This window comes from Pimephales promelas, chromosome 2 (genome assembly GCF_988280905.1).
Source record: "Pimephales promelas chromosome 2, fPimPro1.hap1.1, whole genome shotgun sequence".
Lineage (NCBI taxonomy): Eukaryota > Metazoa > Chordata > Actinopteri > Cypriniformes > Leuciscidae > Pimephales > Pimephales promelas.
Genome location: NC_142770.1, coordinates 29,691,900 through 29,712,921, shown reverse-complemented (window position 1 = coordinate 29,712,921; position 21,022 = coordinate 29,691,900). Strand labels below are relative to the sequence as shown.

The 21,022-nt window shown below is 42.0% G+C and overlaps 1 protein-coding gene across 1 annotated transcript; it reads right to left on the bottom strand.

The window, feature by feature from the left end:
- Positions 1-68: 68 nt before the first annotated feature.
- Positions 69-10,867, bottom strand: LOC148997145 (uncharacterized). The gene is made up of 6 exons (XM_089118621.1): positions 10,759-10,867; positions 9,597-9,861; positions 9,237-9,433; positions 9,020-9,113; positions 6,738-6,925; positions 69-426 (listed from the first exon to the last, which is right to left on the bottom strand). The coding sequence occupies exons 1-6, from the start codon at positions 10,856-10,858 to the stop codon at positions 224-226; spliced, it is 1,047 nt and encodes a 348-aa protein (XP_088974747.1). The 5' UTR covers positions 10,859-10,867; the 3' UTR covers positions 69-223.
- Between the last annotated feature and the right edge of the window lie 10,155 nt (positions 10,868-21,022).

Sequence of the window (21,022 nt, the reverse complement as noted above, 5' to 3'; positions counted from 1 at the left end):
AGTGTAAACATTACTTGCAACAATTATTATAAAACCATTAACGAACCTAATACAATGAAAAAATAATAAAAAAAAATCCTTCAGTTTGTATATTTTTAGTGTACATATTTGCATTACCAACACGTTACATTACAAGCATTGACTTTGCATCAAGAACTATTACAAAAAACACAACATGGTAAAACACTTTTATATTGTATTTAACCTCTTTATCGTTGCAACCTCAGGCCGAGCTGTACTGTTCATCTAAGGCCTTAATTACGTGTACAACTTCAGAGAGGCCAGCAACCACAACAATTGAGTCCCCCGAAATGGGAGACCTGCATTTGACACAAGCTTGACCATCCTGAATCAATATGTCAACACACTGTCTACAGCCAATTAGGCTGCGACAGCAGCGTGCCAGTACGGGACTGTCCATCACTCCTGTAACAAACAGATAAAAATAACAAATTTATTACACGGGCAATAAAAATATAAAAACTGTACACAGCTTTTATGATACTGATAGCTTCTCCATAAATAGCAATGCTAAATATCAGATAAACTATCCAGGTACCAAACACAAGGCATTTTAATACCTCCGATATCATACCACATATTCTCACCCTCTCATTTATTCAAGTATGAAAAGTACCTTATACACAGCAAAATAAAACTGCATCAGTGCCCAGATCACGCTTTTGGGGTTTATTTAGCTCAAATGACCAGCAGACTGCATTATATAGAGAGCCTAAGTTCCTAAGTTCCCCTTCCGGTAAACCACCATGGGACCAGTGTTGCCAGATTGGGCGGTTTCCCGCCCAATTGGGCGGTTTTGTAATCTTTTTAGCGGGCAAAAATGGGTTTGGGCGGGTGGATAAAAATTGGGCTGGTTTCGGATCAGTTCGGCGGGTTTTTGTAGCCGAAATACCGGTACTTCAGATCCTTCTTTCAGCGACTCTCTGTCACTCACTCACTCACCCAAGTCTAAACCCAAAACAGACACTGCCTCCCTTCAGCTCACTTCACCGCACGACGGCGGCACCTCCCCGTGCACACAGGTCTTGCGCGTAATGGCTTGACATCAGCTACATTCCATCTGCCCGGACAGTTGTTTTAGAAGTTTGACTCTAGAGCTTTTGTGTTAATCAATTCAGAATATTCTTAATAACAATTGTTCAAACCAATTTTAGAAAACTCACACTCCTTACTGTCTGACGGACGGGGAATAACCTCAGGCAATTCGACATTTGTTTTTGTGACATCGCTTTGAACATGTTATTCAGAATATTTGTATTAACACAATTATTGTTTGTTATTGTGTTCTGTTCTCAGCCCAGCCCTGTTCTATAATCAACTCGATTTTCATATAGCCTAATGTTATAAAACATGCATAGGCATATTTATGAATGCTGCTAATTGTAATCATTTAAACTTTAAAGTGGGTTATTTTGTATGTCCATATCCACTCAATGTTTTTATGTTACTGAATGGTTTTGTTCCAAACGACTTTTATTGACAGTAAACAGATTTATTGATGCCTAAGTTGTTCACATTATTTAACATAAAATAAGCTAGTTTAATAGTAGGCTAGAATAGCCTACTTTTGCGTTCATTTGATTTCTGCAATCGGATAGACTAAGTCAAAGGCCGGTGTACTTTTGCGTCCATTCCTTTTCCCTTTTTATAACTCGTAATTGAATAACGAAAACATGCTTTCTTTATTCGTTTTTAGACTGGTGAAGTACGATATGCACAAACTTTTTTTTTTTTTCTTTATATACAATGCTTAGATATTTAACTTCACAGGCCTATTAAAAAAAAAGCCTAAAACAAAAATATCTTTTTTTTTCTGGTTTGGTCAGAGCCCATCTATTATGGACATTCTATTAGACATTCTCTGGTTTGGCCTTAGAAAACCAGTAAAATTTAATTTTTTTCATTTAAATTTGTGAATGTTTTAAATGTTTCATAAAGAGCCAAAATAAACACGTTAATATTTTATTTATTATATAAAAATAAATGTTTATTATCTAGGCCTATTTATTTTATTTATTATACAATGTGTATTTATTTTTTTACTGCAGCATTTGCAGTTCAAATTCAAATTTTGGTGTTCAACTTTGCATTTTAAAAATACAACAGTACATCACATTTTTCATTTACAGGTCAAAAAAAAGAAAAATGATTGGACGTAAAAGCACACAGGCCAATAGGTCATTTTATAACTAGTTAATGATTCTAATGTGTTTAAACGAGAAACCATAGCGAGAAACAAGGCAAAAAAAAATGGGCGTTTTTTTGTGCATTCTCGCAGTTTTTGACGAGGTTTTGGGCTGGAAAACCTTGCTGGCATCTGGAAACCCTGCATGGGACCTTATTTCGGAAAAATATTGTATGATAGTCAATGGCGAGAGACAACAAATATTTTGATCTTGTTTGAATTGTGCCCTGAATTACACATATGATGTTTGTCAATTTAAAAGATACATTTTAAAGTAAAGAAAGTCACAGTTTGATGTGAAACCGTTGAGGTATAAGCCTGTGAAAATACGTAATTACAAAGACTACAAACCCCAAAGGCGCACATTTTCTCTCAATGAATGAAGCTAACTTTACTGAGGCTAACATCTGTCATTGTTTCTATAGTCGGTTATAATCGTAACGTTGCGCCGTCATACACACACGAGCAGCGGATCTCACTCGTTGTTTCGCTTCCCGGGAGATGTAGTTCATTGAGCAATTTTAACATAAAACTAAATGTTGCTCTTCTGTTTTATGACAAACGGCGACGTTTTTGACTTTCAGAATTATCTTTTAATTTGACAAACATCATGTGTGTAATTGAGGGCACAGTTCAGATGGAATAAAAAGATAAGTTGTCTCTCGCCATTGACTACCATACATATTTTTTTCGAAATAAGGTCCCATGAGCCGGAAGCGGAGGGGCGGGACTTAGGCTCTCTACAGATTAAAGGGAAACCTGGGTATTAGGACTTGTGTGCTACATGATGTCTCTTACTGAAATATGTAGTAGAAAACATGAAAGATCTACAGTATAAAAAACCCCCAATAATAATCCACATTGTTTTAAACACTCAATGTCATTATTTTTGGAACACTGTGTCGATGTCAAATGGTGCCTAAATGTCTGATTGACATTACAATGCTCTGATTAAAAATGGCTACAGGTAGAGTTAAGTGATTCTAACTTAACTAATAACACGGAGAGAGGTTTTCCACAAGTGCTCGCTTAGCATGACTTTATTCAAGTGCCCTCTTTCCAGCCCCCCTCCAACGTCACATCCTTTCCTCTCAAACCCCTTAACACTACAAGCATGACTCTGAAAATAAAATACTATTTCAACAAAACAATGGGAAGATGCCTATAAATGAATAAAACTTCCTAAAAACCTGTTAGCTCTGATGCCATTGACCACAGCTACTGAAAGCAAAAGGGTCTAACTGCCGACATGCACTTGAATTTTCAGGCTAGAACTGTTAGACACCTACACTTCCACAAGTGATATCACTTGCAGTCTGTTTTATTTTTATTTGATTGCATTTATTATTTTTTAATTAAATTTCTTATTTTACAACAATAGCCAGTCGGTGAAGACAAGAAAAAAAAAGAAATTGTTTTTAATTGTTGCACAAGGTTTTTTCCCCCCAGTGCGTCCTAAAAAAAAGTTGCCCTTGGGCCGTTTCCATTCATAGTTGTAAATTACATAGGCTTGTAATTGTAAAAAAAAAAAAAAAAAAAAAAAAACATTATGTGGTCAGCGTTTACCTCAGTTGGGCTCTTGAGCCTGACAAGCAAAGAACAAAAGTCATCTAGTGGTGATCATGTTTGACCTAATCATTGTGTAGTGACCTGAATAACTGAGTTTTCTTTGTTGATTATACTGTGGACAAAGTAAGTTCTGACATTTTCAGATTTTTTTTTTTTTTACTTTAATCAAATACAAATACAGAATAGGCTCTTTGAACTAGTGGCGCTTTTCCACTGCATAGTACGGTACGGTTCGGCTCAGTACGCTTCGACTCGGCGCGGAACAGTTCGGCTCGCTTTGCGTTTCCACTGCAGTAGTACCCCTTCAAAGTGTGTGGGACTGATCGTTATTTGCACGCGCCTCTACTGCCATGACATCATCTTAAAAGCGCCACATTTTCAAACCCACAACACAGGAACAATGGAGACTATCGAGGGGATGGTGTTCCTGATTCTCGGTATGTGGTTGTTTTTAACTGCTAGACGGAAAAATGTGTTTAAAATGAGGCTGATGGCAGCAAAACAAAAATACTGCTAAAAAAGTGTCTCGTGTCGCAAATCCAATGACGCTAGTAGTGACGATTCTGTCTGACCAATCAGTGACGCCAAAATGAATGGGAGTCAATGGGATGCTAACAGCAGGTGAAGTTCGGCTACAATGATGGCCCCCGGAGGCTTCAACTTCCGGCTGATGGATTACACACTTGCGTGCTTACCAGCACAGAGTGGAGAGGGGCGCAGTGCATGTAGTGACATCATGTCAGACAGCATGTAATAAAATACCAAACTTTATCATTATGAATATAAATAACTAACATGGCTGGAAGTACTCTCTATCAAGCTAGCATATCGATACTGTTAAAGTTTAAAATATATTGAATTTGATTCGTTAACGAGCTAGTAATAAAGCTAAAAACAGGTTGCATTGATGCACGTATTCCCATTACAATCAGTTACACTGTGATGAAGGTGAATTTCATGTAAGATTCATAACATATACACCGTGTTTTGCATGTACAGACATCCCAACCTACAAGAATTCATTTCAGGGAGGTGTGTGTGTGGGGGGGGTTAATATAAAATATGTTAATAAATATAAAATATGTTAATATGTTATATTAACATATTTAAAATATGTTTAAAATAAATATTATATATTAAATAATATTATGTATATTATAGATTAAATATATTAACTAATATTATGTATATTACATGTTACATAAATATTAACAAATGATTGTTTTAATTATGGAATTCTCCATAATTAACTCCTAAACTTCAGTAGAGAACAATTCTTTGTAAGGAAGGAGGGGTTTCTTTATTGAACATTTATTTGCATGTAGTATGTAGCCTATGGGTTGCGCTGTCTTAAATTGCTCAGTGCCGCACTGACTATTGAGTGTTGCTAGGAAACACGTCCGCGCGGCGCTGACGAATCTGCCGCGCGGCTCGGATCATTGAACCGTGCAGATGACATGTCCGCGCGACGGTAAAGCCCCGCTGTCTCGTCCCACTTTTGGTTTGTTTGGCTTCCCATATTTCTGCCGTGCACGCGCCGCGCGCTATGCATGTTATACACGCAGTATCTCGCTCTAGATTCCGGGAGATTTTAACTCATTTGCGGGCATCAGGGAGACGCTATCAATATGCGTGAGACTCCCGGAACTTCCGGGAGACTTGGGATGTCTGCATGTAATTGACCCTTCGCTAAGCCACGCCCGAAAACCGCCACTGGCCAATCATGTCTTAGCAACCGTAACTATGCGCGGGAGGTCTGTCAAGCTTTCGAACGAGGGAACATTCTGAAGCATTGTGCGTATGGATTGTGCAAATCTGATACCGGTATACTAAAAGTTTGGACGGAGGAGAGGAATTGTTCTCCTTCCAGAAAATCTAAAAACCAAGGGGAAAAATGATTGGCGTGATCTAGCGTCGATGTACGATACGATACCCATTCATAACTACTGGTAAATGTCGACATGCTTAACAAAATGCTGAAAAATATATTTTAAAGTATGTCAGTGAGCCTTTGTCTTGTCTCTTTAATGGTCTTATTTTACGTTTTCATTATGACCAAAGAACCGTCAATATTTCCAAGCAATAGGTGTTTTTGTTAATCGACGTCCTACTAACGTTACCCCTTACAAAGCTACTTAACCCAATCCGATCGCGGCTCTCCCGGTATTAGTGTTATTTCACAAGATTTATTGATGAGCTGTTAGATTTATAATTATTAAGATTATTTTCACATACCCTGCTGTATGAACATAGCTGTTCCTCAATTTGTGTTTCCCATTTGAACGGTCAGCGTATGAGGCGCTGCTGCTTGCGCTGGGACTATAACGTTAGGCTTTAACTTCAATTTTTAAGAAATTATTCTCTAATCGGTTGCATATGTCGTGAATATATCCCTCGAATGCATACTGTAGTCCCTTTTGTCTTGCTCTCTCAGATATTTCACTTGTTCGCCTAAAATTACTAATTAGCTCATTGAAATGTCTGATACCGGGTGCATCCACACTATAATAGATGGGCCAGCCGCGAAAGCTTGACAGGCGTAGCAACAGTAACTAGGGAGAGCGAGGCTTAGCGAAGGGTCAATTGTGTCTCTTACCCTCCTCGAGTCAAACGAGAGCGTGCATGTGAGCAAGATATTTGGAAAATGTTTTAATCAAACAGATCTCATTCCCCATTGACTACCATAGTAGGATGGTAGTCAATGGGGAATGAGATCTGTTTGATAAATTTTCTTCCAAATATCTTCCTTTGTGTTCAGCAGAACAAATAAACACATAGAGGTTTGGAACAACATGAGGGTGAGTAAATACTGACAGAATTTTCATTTTTGGGTGAACCAACCCTTTAATACCCAGGGTTCCCTTTAAGGGAATATTTTAAGCAAGTTGTTGCATGAAAAAGATGGTTGTTCTTTTAATCTACATATTGTACATGTCTGTGTGATGTCCAAGTGATTACTTGCCTCTGCACACACAGCACTTGAACGAGGTTCTTAGAACCTCACTCTGCTGCTCAGTAAGGCCTTCGCTATGCTTGCAAAGCTCTCTCAGCTTGGCAGAAACAGCCGGTAAACCCTCCGAGGCTAGAAGTACCTCCTCGATTTTGTCTTTTATTTCACAGAGCCCAGAGTCCTCATGTCTTGAGGTTTGCCTTTTACAGAAAAAAATATATAATTAGCAGGTGACAATAATAGTTTAAAATATTTTTTCTGTGAATAGTTTAAAGAAACCAAGGCTCTCATGTGAGGTCTTAATTGTAACCAATGTGTACTTTAAAGGGATATTTCACACACACAAAAAGAACATTCTGTAATCATTTACTCTCTTGTTATTTCAAACCTGTATGTATGTCACTAAAATATCTTATTTTGTGTTTTGCAAAAGAAAGTCGCTCACAGGTTTAAAATAACACAGGGATGAGTAAATAATGAAAATTTTCATTTGGGGGTGAACTATCATTTTAAAAGAGCAAATATCTGTCATGTCATCTATCATGCAAGTACATTTCCATCATCATCTTAATAATACACTGCCATTCTGTATTCCATGGTCCTGCTATGCCTCAATATTACTTAATTTTAGATTGTATGCTGTTTGTTTTTGATCACATTAAAGTTAAAGGGGGGTTTATTGTGATTTCACTTTTTTGATTTTAAATAGTGTGTACTGCTGCTGTTGGTGCATGAACAGTATCTGCAAAGTTGCAGCGCTGAAAGTTCAGTGTAAGCAGAGATATCGTCTTTAAAAATCAGGAAGTATAATTGCCTACAAAAACGACTGGATTGGGACTACAGCTGGGTTATGGTACGTCGCTAACCCACACATTTGCATCAACCACTCCCTCCGGAATAAGCAGAAAAGGGCATGTGCATATTTCAGCAGCTCCAGCTCGTCGAGTGTGTTGTTGTCGAGCTGACGTCGAGCTGTCAGGTCCTCTGTGTTTCGAGCTTCCCACAGACGCTGTACTTCGACAACAATGGATACAATTTATGTTTGATTATGTTCCTGAAAATGACGATCGTAATCTAGCTCTCTGTGCTGCGCATTTACGGAAGACAGGATCCAGAATCTCCACGAATTCAACAAGAAACTGTTACTAAAACATGAAGCAGTTTCAACTTTAAAACCAGAGGCAGCAGTTGTTGGGTCACAACCTGTAAGTAGGCTAAGACTTAACCATTTTAAATGTATTTGCATGTATAATTCCAGCCGTAGCCTTGTGTTGTTTTTTTTTCAAATGCCAGCGCTGGCTTTATAGCCACTAGGCTACTATTTATGCTATTTTGTGTCTACGACAAACTCATACAAACATTATGGACCTGAATTTTCTATAAGTGCTAATATTGTAAATGTATTTTTCATGTATATATGCTTTATGACATTATTTTCGATTTGATCAAGAACGTAAACATGCCAATGCTGTTTGTGTTTAACATTAGTAGCCAGTCAGTTGCTATTGTTGCCAGTCAGATGCTATTGTGTAAAACAAACGTGTATAAAGTAAAAAAAAATTAGCATTCAGAAACGTTTAGTAAGAGCCGTGTGTGGTGAGGTTCTGCTTGACTCGCTTCATCACGGCTTTCTCTGTCTGATTCTGCCTCAAACTGATACTGTAGTTGACGCCATTATTTACCTTATTTACATCTGGACCGGAGCTCATGACATGCACGTTTCGCCAGTAAAGGTAATGGGCGTTAACCTTCCGGACAACGTGAGCGACAGTTTAGCCAATCACAACACACCGGCCCAAACTAACCAATCAGAGCCCACTGCCTGTTTCTGGGGGAGTGGTTTCATAGAATCAGGAAGTCAACCGCTCGTTCAGGAGACAGAGGAGAGCGAGGCTTACAATAAAGGTGAAGTTTATGAAAAATAAGACTTTAAAAAAAAAAAAAACCCACAAATACATGTTATATTGCACCCCATAAACACAATCTTGCAAAGAGTTCACCCAAAAATGAAAATTCTGTCAGTATTTACTCACCCTCATGTTGTACCAAACCTCTATGTGTTTATTTGTTCTGCTGAACACAAAGGAAGATATTTGGAAGAATGTTTTAATCAAACAGATCTCATTCCCCATTGACTACCATAGTATGTTTTTTTGAGGGTGAGTAAATACTGACAGAATTTTCATTTTTGGGTGAACTAACCCTTTAAATCCAGATTTTCAATTATTTGCATGAATTTAAATAAAAAGTTCAAAGATAAGTAGCTATTCTGATGAGAGCACTCATGAACCTACCCTAGTTTCCTACGTTTCCTCCTCCCCATCTCGGCAAATACATCCTCTGCTACTGCAAAAATACGTCTGGAGCTCTGTTTCCAATACGCAGACCCTGTGGCAGTGAGGATGAAAATAAATAAAACAATTGTGTGAAATTCAGAATTATACCATCATTGATGAGCTGGGGCAAACTTCAAAATGAATTTGTTCCAATATTCCAGCCCACAACACAGACCTTTAATTCCAGGGGTATCAATAAGCAAATTTCCTTGACTATCTGTCAAGACTATGCTTGATTCAGGACCCAAAGCAAGGGCTTCTTTGACTTTGGTTTGCATTGTTGACAAACAGGCCTCACTCTCCTCAAAAGGAATGACTAATGCCTTGTCCTGCACAAGTCTGTCACCCTCAAGTTGTCCAAGGAATATGGTTCTGTGGGAACACACACAAAAAAAACCACACAGACTGTTCCCATCAGAAGTGGTTACTTTAAACACTTATATCTGCATTACTTTGAAATTGCATTTCACTGCACCAGCATTTTTGTCAGTGCGGACCAATTTTTTTCTGCTAAAAAGTACGTTTTTCCACTTACCTTTGAAACATTTTGGGGCTAACTGCAGGACTAGCTGCACGTGTAGCTGTTGCAGTGGCAGATCGGGAAAAGCTAAAACGAGGTCGACTTTGTGCAGGGTTTGGGTGAAATGGGACTGGGCTAGGGAGTGGCACACATGCATCATCACCCATCACCTGAAAGGTACTCCCACCATTCATTAGGTCTAAACAACTGAAGAATCCAGATGAACCTGGGAAAACTGAAATCCCCATGTCATTGGTCAAGTAAACACTTGACTGTGTAATCAGACAAAGGAGACAAGAGAAAGCAAGATCTGAATACAAATTTGGAAGAATATTATGCTATACTTTGGACCAATAAATTGTCATTAGCTTTCCAGGACTGGAATCTCTGGTGTCTTGTCGAAAAGTCGTTCCGTATAATATTGTGACCCATACTCGAAATTGGTGTTTGCATTTAACCCATCCAAGTGCACACACACACACACACACACACAGCAATGAGAAGTGAACACACACACACATACTGTGGACACACACCGGAGCAGTGTACCGTAATCTTGATTTTTTTTTTTTTTTTTAGAACGACTGACCAACAATTAGTTTTTTTTTTTTTAATGTTAAACTAGTCAACTTAAACTAAACGTTAGTTTTAGTTAAATTCTCTTTTATTTGTTCTATTTACTCCAGGAATGCATGATGCCCATTTTACCCATAGAATGAGGCGTTGATCAGCCGCGCCGTCGCACGGTCGGCATCATTCGAATCTTAACGGTTGCTAATGTTTTACTGAAACACGATCGATTTTCTTGATTAATTATAAAAAACCTTCCCAAACAATAAAGTCAAATTAATAAAAAAATATATATTAAAAAAAATCGCCCAGCCTTAATTTTTCAGGTTATATGACTGCAGGTTTGGTTTCTGACATGGGCATAGACTGTAAAAAATAGGCCATGAGGCAGGTTGTGCTTTTGCGTTGTTAAATGTAGCAGGTAACTTTATATTTAGGCTCGATTTGTAACTTAACATTCAGGCTAAATGTATATTTAACACTTACAAAACATTACCAATTGTAAAATGAAGCTTAAACGGAAGAATCTGAATTTTATTTTAATGAATTTAGTCTAAAAAAAGTTTATTTTTACGTTCTAGGATTAAATCATTTTTATGAGAGCAAACCTTGAAAATCCTGGCCAAGTTGTCCACTGTAACATCGTCCTCCCTGAGAACTGCGGCCAGAGAGCCTCTTTTTAACGTGTATGTCCCAGTGGTAGACATCGTGCTAGACTTGACTTTGCAGGAACATTAAATGGCGCCAATTTGGCCATCTGCACGAATTCAATCTGCTGAGTCTACGTCACATCCGTTTAGAACAGCCACACCTGTTGGTTTTATTTTATCTTAATATTTATTTGTTCTATTTTATACCCTGTATGTTGTAATTATATAATCAACAGCATATTAGATTGTAAAGTTACATTTATCTTATAGAACATGTTACAGTTAGGATTAGGAAGCACACTTTAGTTTAGTGATATGGGGGGGGGGGGGGGGGTAGCGACAATAACTAGATTAAACCCAGAATTAAAAGAAGTAAAATTTACATACAAAAATGAACGTAGGATTAAGCAATAAAGATATGTTTGGACTTTTACACATCAACAAACAATGACAATTTGCATCATTGAAACAGTAGAAAACTGAATTTAGGAGAAAACTGTAAACATAAATTATATTATATTAACAATATATTAACAATAAACTTAATTAATTTGATGCACTTTGAGAGTTCGAAAATAAGAGCTTCAAACCATGTTCAGTGTGCAAATTGAACAAATATATATAACAGTCGAAATTTTACCATATAAAAATTAGGCTGTTAAATTTTTACAGAGTTATTTTAATTAACTATATATATATTGTTTTATACGGTAAAATTTCGACTGTTTGATTTATTAAAATTAACCCTTGCTCTTCCACAGTAGGCCTAGTTTTTAACAGCCTAATTTTTCTATTTAACAGCCTAATTTCCTAACCTTCCTAAATTCTGGATCTTTGGCAGTAGGCTATGGGCTGGGTCGTTCGAACCACCTGACCCCCCTGGCTACGGGCATTATATAAGAGGGTGCCAAAAAAATGTATAGGCTACTTACCACGTATGTGCTGTTCATTGCGGTGGTTCTATATTTGTTTACCCCTACTGTGTATCAGTCTGTCTCACTAATTTATGTTTTAATTGGCTTTATGCACAGCTGCACTACTTCCTGAACTTAAGCCAGCTCCTTGTTTACTGTCTGCCATTATTGGCCAAGCTTGATTAATTCAGGTGTGTCTGATTATTGTTGCCGTGACTACTGAGGTCAGGCACACCTGAACTAATCAATTTGTCCAATAATGGCAGACAGGAAACAAGGAGCTGGCTGAAGTTCAGGAAGTAGTGCAGCTGTGCATAAAGCCAATTGGCGTGTTATTTATACACACAAATTACTTGTTACATGCATGCAAACAACTCTTGTTTAAGATAGTGGTGTGGGTATGCACGCCACAAAGTACAGTTGAAGTTGCATTCTTCAGGACTCGTGGAATCGTATAAAATAAAGGAAATTGCTAAATAAATCTAACCATAGATTTGTTTTATATCCTGCACAAACCCGCAACCTCATGCCTCATCACACAATGGCACGCCTTCACTCACCCTTAACCCTAAAACCGTAGTCTGGACAAATGTGGACAAAATAGTTTTAATTAATTTTTTAAAAATACTTCCCATGATCTGAGCGGTACAAGACTTGGCTACTTTTCCTAAGTTTGCTTCCTGAACACGCACGTTTTTTTTTTGTTTTTTTTTTACTCAATTGTACAATGTTAAGTGGGTGAAAAAAAAGCTCCTTAATCCCGTATTTGTCAAAAATGGGCACCCATAGAAATTGTTAGGGGTTAACAGTTAAAGGACCCAGAACCAGATATGAAGAATGAAGACCCGGAGTCAGAATTATAAAAATTAAAGAAAGTTTTACTGAACATAGTTTGCAATTTCATCAGCAGAAGTCAGCTTCAAGACTCCCTCAGGAGTTCGTAGGCCGCCCGCTTACAGTTACAAAGATCACAGCAGTTATACTGTTTTCAAGGTCTAAGCTACGTCATTGCTTACACGTTGAATGATTCTCATTGGCTAGGAAATAGATAAACACAGTAATTTTCCACACATATACAGATAGACGAAACATATCTCCATCAATGAGGCACGTCATGACCTTCCAGGTCACAGATTTGGGTTGCTGGCGCCAGTGTGTCCAGAACAACAACTCATTCAATCTCCAGTAATGGCAGTGGTTCCTTAACCTGCAACTAAGAAGACTAGCACTAAACTTTAGTCTAACTGGAGTAAGACTTCAACAAAGAAATGGTGCCTTAAACTGTTGGCTTCAATGACCCCGTTATGTTTTAACACTCAAACATAAACCAAAATGCCTATTTCCCTATTATTTTCACTATTACTGCATTCACAGGACACTAGCAAATAGGAGCTCCCATCAAGGTTGAAGAGAGTCTGAGCGGCTTATTATCAGTTAAGTGTACCAAAACATAATGGTAAAACATTCACTCGTTTGGGAGAAAAACAGATAACGTTTGCTCCTCAGAAAGCAAATATAATAGAAAGAATACAGTTTAATATAACAATTAAAGTTCAATATAGCAATGCTCAATATAGCTTGACCATCTGTACAGAGAAGTATCCTATGTGTTGGACATATGTGTTCACGACGCCTTTATGATCCATAAACATTTCTCCTGATACCAGAGAAAGAGACAAATGGCCTTGTGCACCTAAAAGAAGCTGGTGACTTGTGCATGTATATCAGCATGCATTTAAGTATATGATTTCACAAGCAAAAGCACAAAGAATACATATGTCAATAAATGATTAAGTAACAATGAATATACTTAATTATTGATTTTCTAAAATAAATACATAAGCATTCAAAAGGATATTAAGATTTATATGCTGAAGAGGCAAGGGATTTTGACCACCCCTTCAAAATGAATGGGAAAAACTGCAATTTAGAGCATTTTTCTTGTTTTTTTGTAAAAATAAATGAATAGATTCAATACAATGCATATCTAACATACACACAAATGAAGGGCTGATCCTGTACAACATTCTCATCATGGCACTCTCACACACACACACACACACACAAACAATGCATTCAATGAGCATGACAGAGCTAGGCTAATGTCTCACCATGTTTTTTGGTATGACTATGATCCAATCATCCACTTGGCTCATCATTGAGGGTTAAAAGGTTCATTTTTATTAGCATAATATGTATCTTTATTTACAAACCAGAGAGCCTCCAGCAGCTACATTTCGGGAAAACACTAACAGTGCCCTCTAGTGGCTCATGTGCAGGTGTCAATAGAATGAATTCAAAACGACTATTCATTTTTTTTCGACTGCTTATTACACACCAAATCTTTATTTGTCACACAATTTCGGAAACCCGACACTTAAACACCAAATCTGCAAAACCATACACTTATCCTCAGTTTTTTTTATTTCATAAAAAAACACTTTTGGCAAAACAACAACACACAATTCTATATGCAACACAAAAATCTATCAGGAAGTATCTTGATTTCCTTTTTCAAACACAGCCATTCAAAAAGTCACATTTGCCTCACACTAACTCCTCTCCTGTGCAAACATTCATTGCTTTACACCATCCAATCATCATGGCTTCAGAATCTATGGAATATATTGGAATAATCACCTTTTTCAAAAATATGTTTGGTTTATATAGTAGGCTATAACACTATCTTAAAAAAATCAAACCCAGACTGTATCATTAGAAAGGTATACATGTTACAAATGTATAAGAAGGTTGAGAAAAATTTTAAGAAGTGGTTCAAATGGATTCCTACTGAATGAACCATGCGTGTGGACAATAAACAATGAACCATGTTTAGTTGCATAACTAAACACTTTACAAATTATTGTAAAGTGTTTAGTTATGCAAAAGCTATCTGAGCTGGTGTCACAACATAGATGTGTGAATTATGTGTAGTGTTTTGACAAAATGAGCCTTGTTTTTAAAATCTCTGCCTAAGGAATCGAAAAAAATAACTTTAAAAATAATAGTGTTCAAAAACTGTACATAAGAGATGTGTCATAAAAGAACAGCTTAACATTTAAATAACTGTGTGATATGTAAAAAAAAACATGCAATATTATGGCAAAGGTGTTTGCAACACAAGACAAATGTTTGTTTTTAAAATGTGTTATTTTGAAAGCAGTGCTTCATTTTGCAAGAGATGTGAGGTATTTTGCATTTTTGTGCATGCAATTCTTAAACTGTGTGTAAAGTTTGGAAATAAAGAGGCAAAGTTTTTAAAATGTAAGCAAATGATAAAAAGTAAAAATGAGATTGATGAAATGCATTCTAATAAATGATTGCTTTTACAATTTATATTTAACCATTTCTAAACAATAGTCTAATGTTGCACAACGACACATACTTCGATACGTCTCGATCCCATCTCTTAACTGTATCCGTTTTATGAATAATGGCAGAAAGAGCATCTAAATTAGGTGTTTAGCCTATATTGAGAAATTATTTAGGTGTACAAGTCACTAAGCTAACTTAGATCGGCTAAATATAGCCTGGCCATAAATATTTGTAAATGGCCTTTTTTCGACTTTAATCTGTCCTTTTTTCATTTTAAAACTTAATGAGCATGCACACGGCTTTAATTATGCTTACAGTAGGCTAAATGCATAGGCTAAATGTTGCATTTAAACAAACTTTTAATTTGAAAATTTTAAACGATTGCCCCGCCTCTTACGTCTCGAGCCTCTTGCTTTCTATGTGTATTGATAGTGATGTGCTGGGAAAACAGGCAGGAAAGTTTTGCTTTGCGAGTTATCCATCGTGTGTTGGTAAACGGCGTGTGCATTATCTGCTCTGCCGATTGCTAGACGGGATTGGCAAACGGTTTGCCAGAATATACCCTGACCATCAGCCTCCCGTTCAGCGTCCTGTTCATCTGTTTCACCTGTCTTCACCTCATTATGTTTGATTCTTCAGTGTATTTAGTTCCCTCTGTTTTAGTCAGTCTTGGTCGGTCGATGTTTAATGTTACGTGGTGTTACCCAGTCTTCCTGCCTGTATCTGAACTTTATTATTAGTAAACCTGTTGTATTGAAGCCTTTTGGACTCAGCCTGTCTCTCTGCCTGCACCCGCACCGTGACAGATCGACCGACCCAAAACCTTGACAGCATGGGACTTCTCCTCACCCCAGCTCTCACCACCCTCAACCTATTTCAGGACGGACGCTCATCTGAGGAGTATGTCGGCAGGTTCCTGGAGCTCTCTGCTGGGGTAAGTTGGTCAGATGACGTCCTAAAGTCAGTCTTTTGGTTGGGTTTGGACGATCGTCTGTACCAGCAAGCCCCAGCAGCAGCGTTTCCAGGAACCTTCGCCGAATACCTAGACTATGTGTTGTGGTTGAGTGGGTCAGCCTTCACCGTTGGTGAGGCTGAAGATGACAGCACCACTCAACCACACACACCCACCATCATCACCACACCTGCCATCATCCCCTCTCCGCTAGTTCCGTCTAGCCTCTCAGAGCCCGAGCTATCTTCTTCGCTGGTTCCGTCCAGCCCCGTCCAGCCCGCTCCAGAGACCGTCCAGCCCGCCCCAGAGACCGTCCAGCCCGCCCCAGAGACCGTCCAGCCAGCGCCAGAGACCGTCCAGCCAGCGCCAGAGACCGTCCAGCCAGCGCCAGAGACCGTCCAGCCAGCGCCCGAGACCGTCCAGCCAGCGCCCGAGACCGTCCAGCCAGCGCCCGAGACCGTCCAGCCAGAGCCAGAGCCCGAGACCGTCCAGCCAGAGCCAGAGCCCGAGACCGTCCAGCCAGAGCCCGAGACCGTCCAGCCAGAGCCAGAGCCCGAGACCGTCCAGCCAGAGCCAGAGCCCGAGACCGTCCAGCCAGAGCCAGAGCCCGAGACCGTCCAGCCAGAGCCCGAGACCGTCCAGCCAGAGCCAGAGCCCGAGACCGTCCAGCCAGAGCCAGAGCCCGAGACCGTCCAGCCAGAGCCCGAGACCGTCCAGCCAGAGCCCAAGACCGTCCAGCCAGAGCCAGAGACCGTCCAGCCAGAGCCCGAGACCGTCCAGCCAGAGCCCGAGACCGTCCAGCCAGAGCCAGAGCCCGAGACCGTCCAGCCAGAGCCCAAGACCGTCCAGCCAGAGCCAGAGCCCGAGACCGTCCAGCCAGAGCCAGAGCCCGAGACCGTCCAGCCAGAGCCAGAGCCCGAGACCGTCCAGCCAGAGCCAGAGCCCGAGACCAGGATCCCACCCAGCCTCCCTCTCCCGCCTCCTCTCATCTGTCCCCGTTCTTCTCTCCTGCCCTTCAGCTCCCCTAAACCAGCCTGGTCCTTGGATCCCCGGTCTTCGCCTCACACCTCCTCCTCAGAGACACTTCCTCGGCCCCCGGTCCCTTCGGCTCCCCCGTGGCTGCTACCTCCCTCAGCTCCTCCATGGTCCCACAGTCCACCAGCTCGGCCAGGCTCCCTCGTCCCTCCGAACTCCCTGCACTCCCTCGTCATCCTCCCCTCACCTATGGACTTCCTTACTTTGGCTCCGCCCCGTTTCGTCACCCCTTCGGTTCTGTTGGACTCCTCACTCCCTCCAGTCACCCGTCAGCCCTCACGCACTCTGACCTCACCGTGTCCCTCTGTGCCCCTGTCAGCACTTCTGTCACCAGAGCCTGCGGTGTCCCCTTGTTCCCTCGGTCCCTCCTCAGCACCCATCGTTGTCTGTCCCTCAGCTACACCCTGGTCTCCTCTCCCATCCGCTCCGCCCCTGTCAGTCGGCCCCCTGGTGTTGTCAGCCCCACTACCATCGGCTCCACCAGGGGTCCTCCCTACAGCTGCTCCGCCCTGGTCTCGCCCTCAGTCTGCTCCACCCTGGCCACGCCCTCAGTCTGCTCCGCCCTGGCCACGCCCTCAGCCTGCTCCGCCCTGGCCTCGCCCTCATCCTGCTCCGCCCTGGGGGGCTGTCTCCTCCTGACGACGCCCTCACAGCCTCCAGGGTGCCCACCCCCCCCTCCCCATTGATGTTATGGCGTGAGGCCACGCCTTCCGGGAGGGGGGAGTAATGTCACAGTCTGTCGTCCTCACCTGTTTTGTCCCGTCATCTGCACCACACTTCCCATGATCCTCTTGTCTGCACACCTGAATTCACTCCCTCATCAGCCTCCCGTTCAGCGTCCTGTTCATCTGTTTCACCTGTCTTCACCTCATTATGTTTGATTCTTCAGTGTATTTAGTTCCCTCTGTTTTAGTCAGTCTTGGTCGGTCGATGTTTAATGTTACGTGGTGTTACCCAGTCTTCCTGCCTGTATCTGAACTTTATTATTAGTAAACCTGTTGTATTGAAGCCTTTTGGACTCAGCCTGTCTCTCTGCCTGCACCCGCACCGTGACAAAAACACTCCCATTAGGGCTGAGCTGACCGCCGTCGGGGCCACAGCGCTGGCACAGCAGAGGGAGTGCGTGGACACGGGTAAGAGTCCGTTTGTCAGCACGATTCTTAATGTTGCCACGGTTACTCGATAAGCCTTCCACTAAAACAATGTTTTGTTTTGTTTTTCAGAACAACTCCTCCCTGATTTTCTTTCGAGTTTTGATTATTTTTGAGTTTTTGTTTTTTAATAAAGTTTTTTAAATAATCTTTCGTGTTCTTGTCTTTAATGGGTCAACAAATTGTCATCTGCTTTGTATTGAGCACTTGCTTTCACACAACTTGAGTGAGTTTTCACCTCTACTGTACTAAGCACACTCTTTTGAACACATCACACTAGTTTTGATCATTGTGTCTTAATTAAAATCCACACATTGATGTACATCACAGCCATAAGTGATGTATTATTAGCCTCAAATTATAATTGTATCATTAGCCTAAATGCCAGTCCACTTTGGACAGTCCTCTCAGTTGAAAGTGGCCTAAACCCCCCTGCTGACCTTTTCCAGTCCACTTTGGACAGTCCTCTTAGTTGAAAGTGGTCTGGAAAACCCCCAGTCCACTCTGGACAGTCTTATCAGTTGAAAGTGGGTCGGAAAACCCCCAGTCCACTCTGGGCTGTCCTCTCAATTGAAAGTGGCCTGCCTGCTGAATGGACAGTCCACTCTGGACAGTGGCCTCAAAAAGTTTATAAAAGAGCCCCACACAGGTCAAACTTTAATTTGCAATAATGGAGGACACAATCGTTGTTTTTCATTTTAATGGCTTCAACTACGTCGATTCTGAGGAGGAGTTCCGGGTGGACGATGGGGGCGGCGAGGAGGAGCACCAGGACCAGGAACAGAACATTAATTGCATCGTGGCTGAGCTGAACAGGGAGGTGGCCGACCTCCGAAGGGCCCTCGGCGCCATCAGGCGGCGCTACACGGCCCTGAGGAGGTTCAGTGAGAGGCGGCAACAGGAGCCGCTGCCACCTCCACCCCTGCCAATTGAGGGGGCACAGGATGTGCGGGTCCTCCGTGCCCTCGAGTTTAGGAGGAGGAGACACTCGAGGGCCAGAAGAATGAAAAAGAGGACGCGTCCCACTCAGTAAGTACATCTTTTGGTGGGTCTGTTTAAGTTTGATGTTTAAGTGGGTGTGGAGTTTGCTGACTCTTTGTCTCTTTCTCTTTTTTTGCAGGACAGGCCGACCCAAACAGAGGGCATCGCCCTATGCGGAATAGGAGGAGGAGGAGGAGGAGGACGCTTACAAAGAGCCCATTGGTGGGTGGATCCGTTGAGTTTTCGCGATTGTAAATGCACTTTTTAAGCTTTTCTGACCACATGTGTCCAAAAACCCACTATTGTCCAATAACCCACTATATCAAATACATTTGAAAGGGGCCCTGTCTTTTTCGGCCTTTCGACCCCCGAACGAGGTCCGAGGGCCCCCAAACTTTTCCGCCCGCGTCGGGGGCCCGCGGCCGTGCGGAAAACGGCGCCCCCTAGTCGATCGGGCGTCGCGACGTGGGTTATTGGACGGATAGCGGTGTTAAGGACGACGTCCCTTTTTCGGCCTTTCGACCCCCGAACGAGGTCCGAGGGCCCCCAGACTTTTCCGCCCGCACCAAAGGATCCCTCCGAGTCTTTATAAACTCGTTTCGTCGGAAAAAAATCGAACGACAAAGCTCAAACGCCAAAGCGTCCACGAACCCGCTGTTTTTAAAGGGCCAAACCGTAGGTGTGGCCTAATTACAAAGCCTGTTGCATGACTAATTTCACAAAACAGCTTGATTTTGCAATCACAATGGCCAGAGAGTCAGAATATCACATTTAAAAAAGTTTTCACCAAGATATTCCCACAGACTGGCTTAAAAAAAATTTCCCGCCAAAACGCGTCTGCGAGGACGCTGGTTTTCTTGGCAATCAAACACTCAAACGACTCGGGAAAACGCCGCCACGCGTTCGGCCGAGCGCGCTTAGTGCGGTAGAGGTGGTTTAATCGACGGGGACCGCCGCCACAAATGACGGGAGGAGGAAACGCGACAACATCCCACTTCCAACCTATTTTTTCCCGCCAAAATGTGGTTCCGCGGACGCTTTTTTTTAATGCTAATTAAACATAGAAACGGCCCCCGAGCGACATGCCGAGAGCACCGGGCCCTGGGGCCCTGGAAAATATTTTTTTGCCTCTGCGCAACATGTCACGCTCAAGGATGTTTCACTCTTACCCTGAAAGAGCCATTCAAGCCTTTAAATGAGTTGATGACGGGGGAGGGGCGCTTTTTTGCAAAGGTCCTAGAGTTCCGAAATTCGGGGCCCCGAGTCAGGGGCCCCCGGGGAGTCGGAACGTGAAGTTTCGAGGTGCCGCGGCCCTCCGTCTGCGTGCGGGGACCATTTTTCACTCACAATCCACAATGAATGGCCCATTACAAACGGGGGCCTACGAAACGCTTAGAAAGCAGCCAGGGCCCTCAAACTCGGGGGCCCCGCTCGAGGTCCCTAGACGACGGAGCCCGCCGAATTTCGGGGTGCTGCGACGTTCCGTCTCCGTGTGGGGGCCACTTTTCAGTCACCATCCACAATGAATGGCCCATTACAAACGGGGGCCTACGAAACGGTTAGAAAGCAGCCAGGGCCCTCAAACTCGGGGGCCCGCTCGAGGTCCCTAGACGACGGAGCCCGCCGAATTTCGGGGTGCTGCGACGTTCCGTCTCCGTGTGGCGGCTCGTTTCGTCGGTTTGACCTTTTTGACCTTTGTCATTTTCAAAATGTGCATTTTTCACCCTTTTTCGACCTTTCGACCCCTGAACGAGGTCCGAGGGCCCCCAAAATTTGGCGCCCGCGTCGGGGGCCCGTGGCGAGTCGGAAAACGTCGCGCCCGAGTCGATCGGCCGTCGCGAAGCGGCGTGGGCTTACGGCACTTTTGGGAAAT

Bases quoted from the DNA above. Each gene is read 5' to 3' on its own strand.
- LOC148997145 (XM_089118621.1), bottom strand. From the start codon at position 10,858: ATGTCTACCACTGGGACATACACGTTAAAAAGAGGCTCTCTGGCCGCA. The intron at 9,862-10,758 runs TTTGCTCTCATA...TCCTTTGTCTGA, and splicing joins CTTGGCCAGGATTTTCAAGG to TTACACAGTCAAGTGTTTAC. The intron at 6,926-9,019 runs GTAGGTTCATGA...TTTCTGTAAAAG, and splicing joins AGGAAACGTAGGAAACTAGG to GCAAACCTCAAGACATGAGG.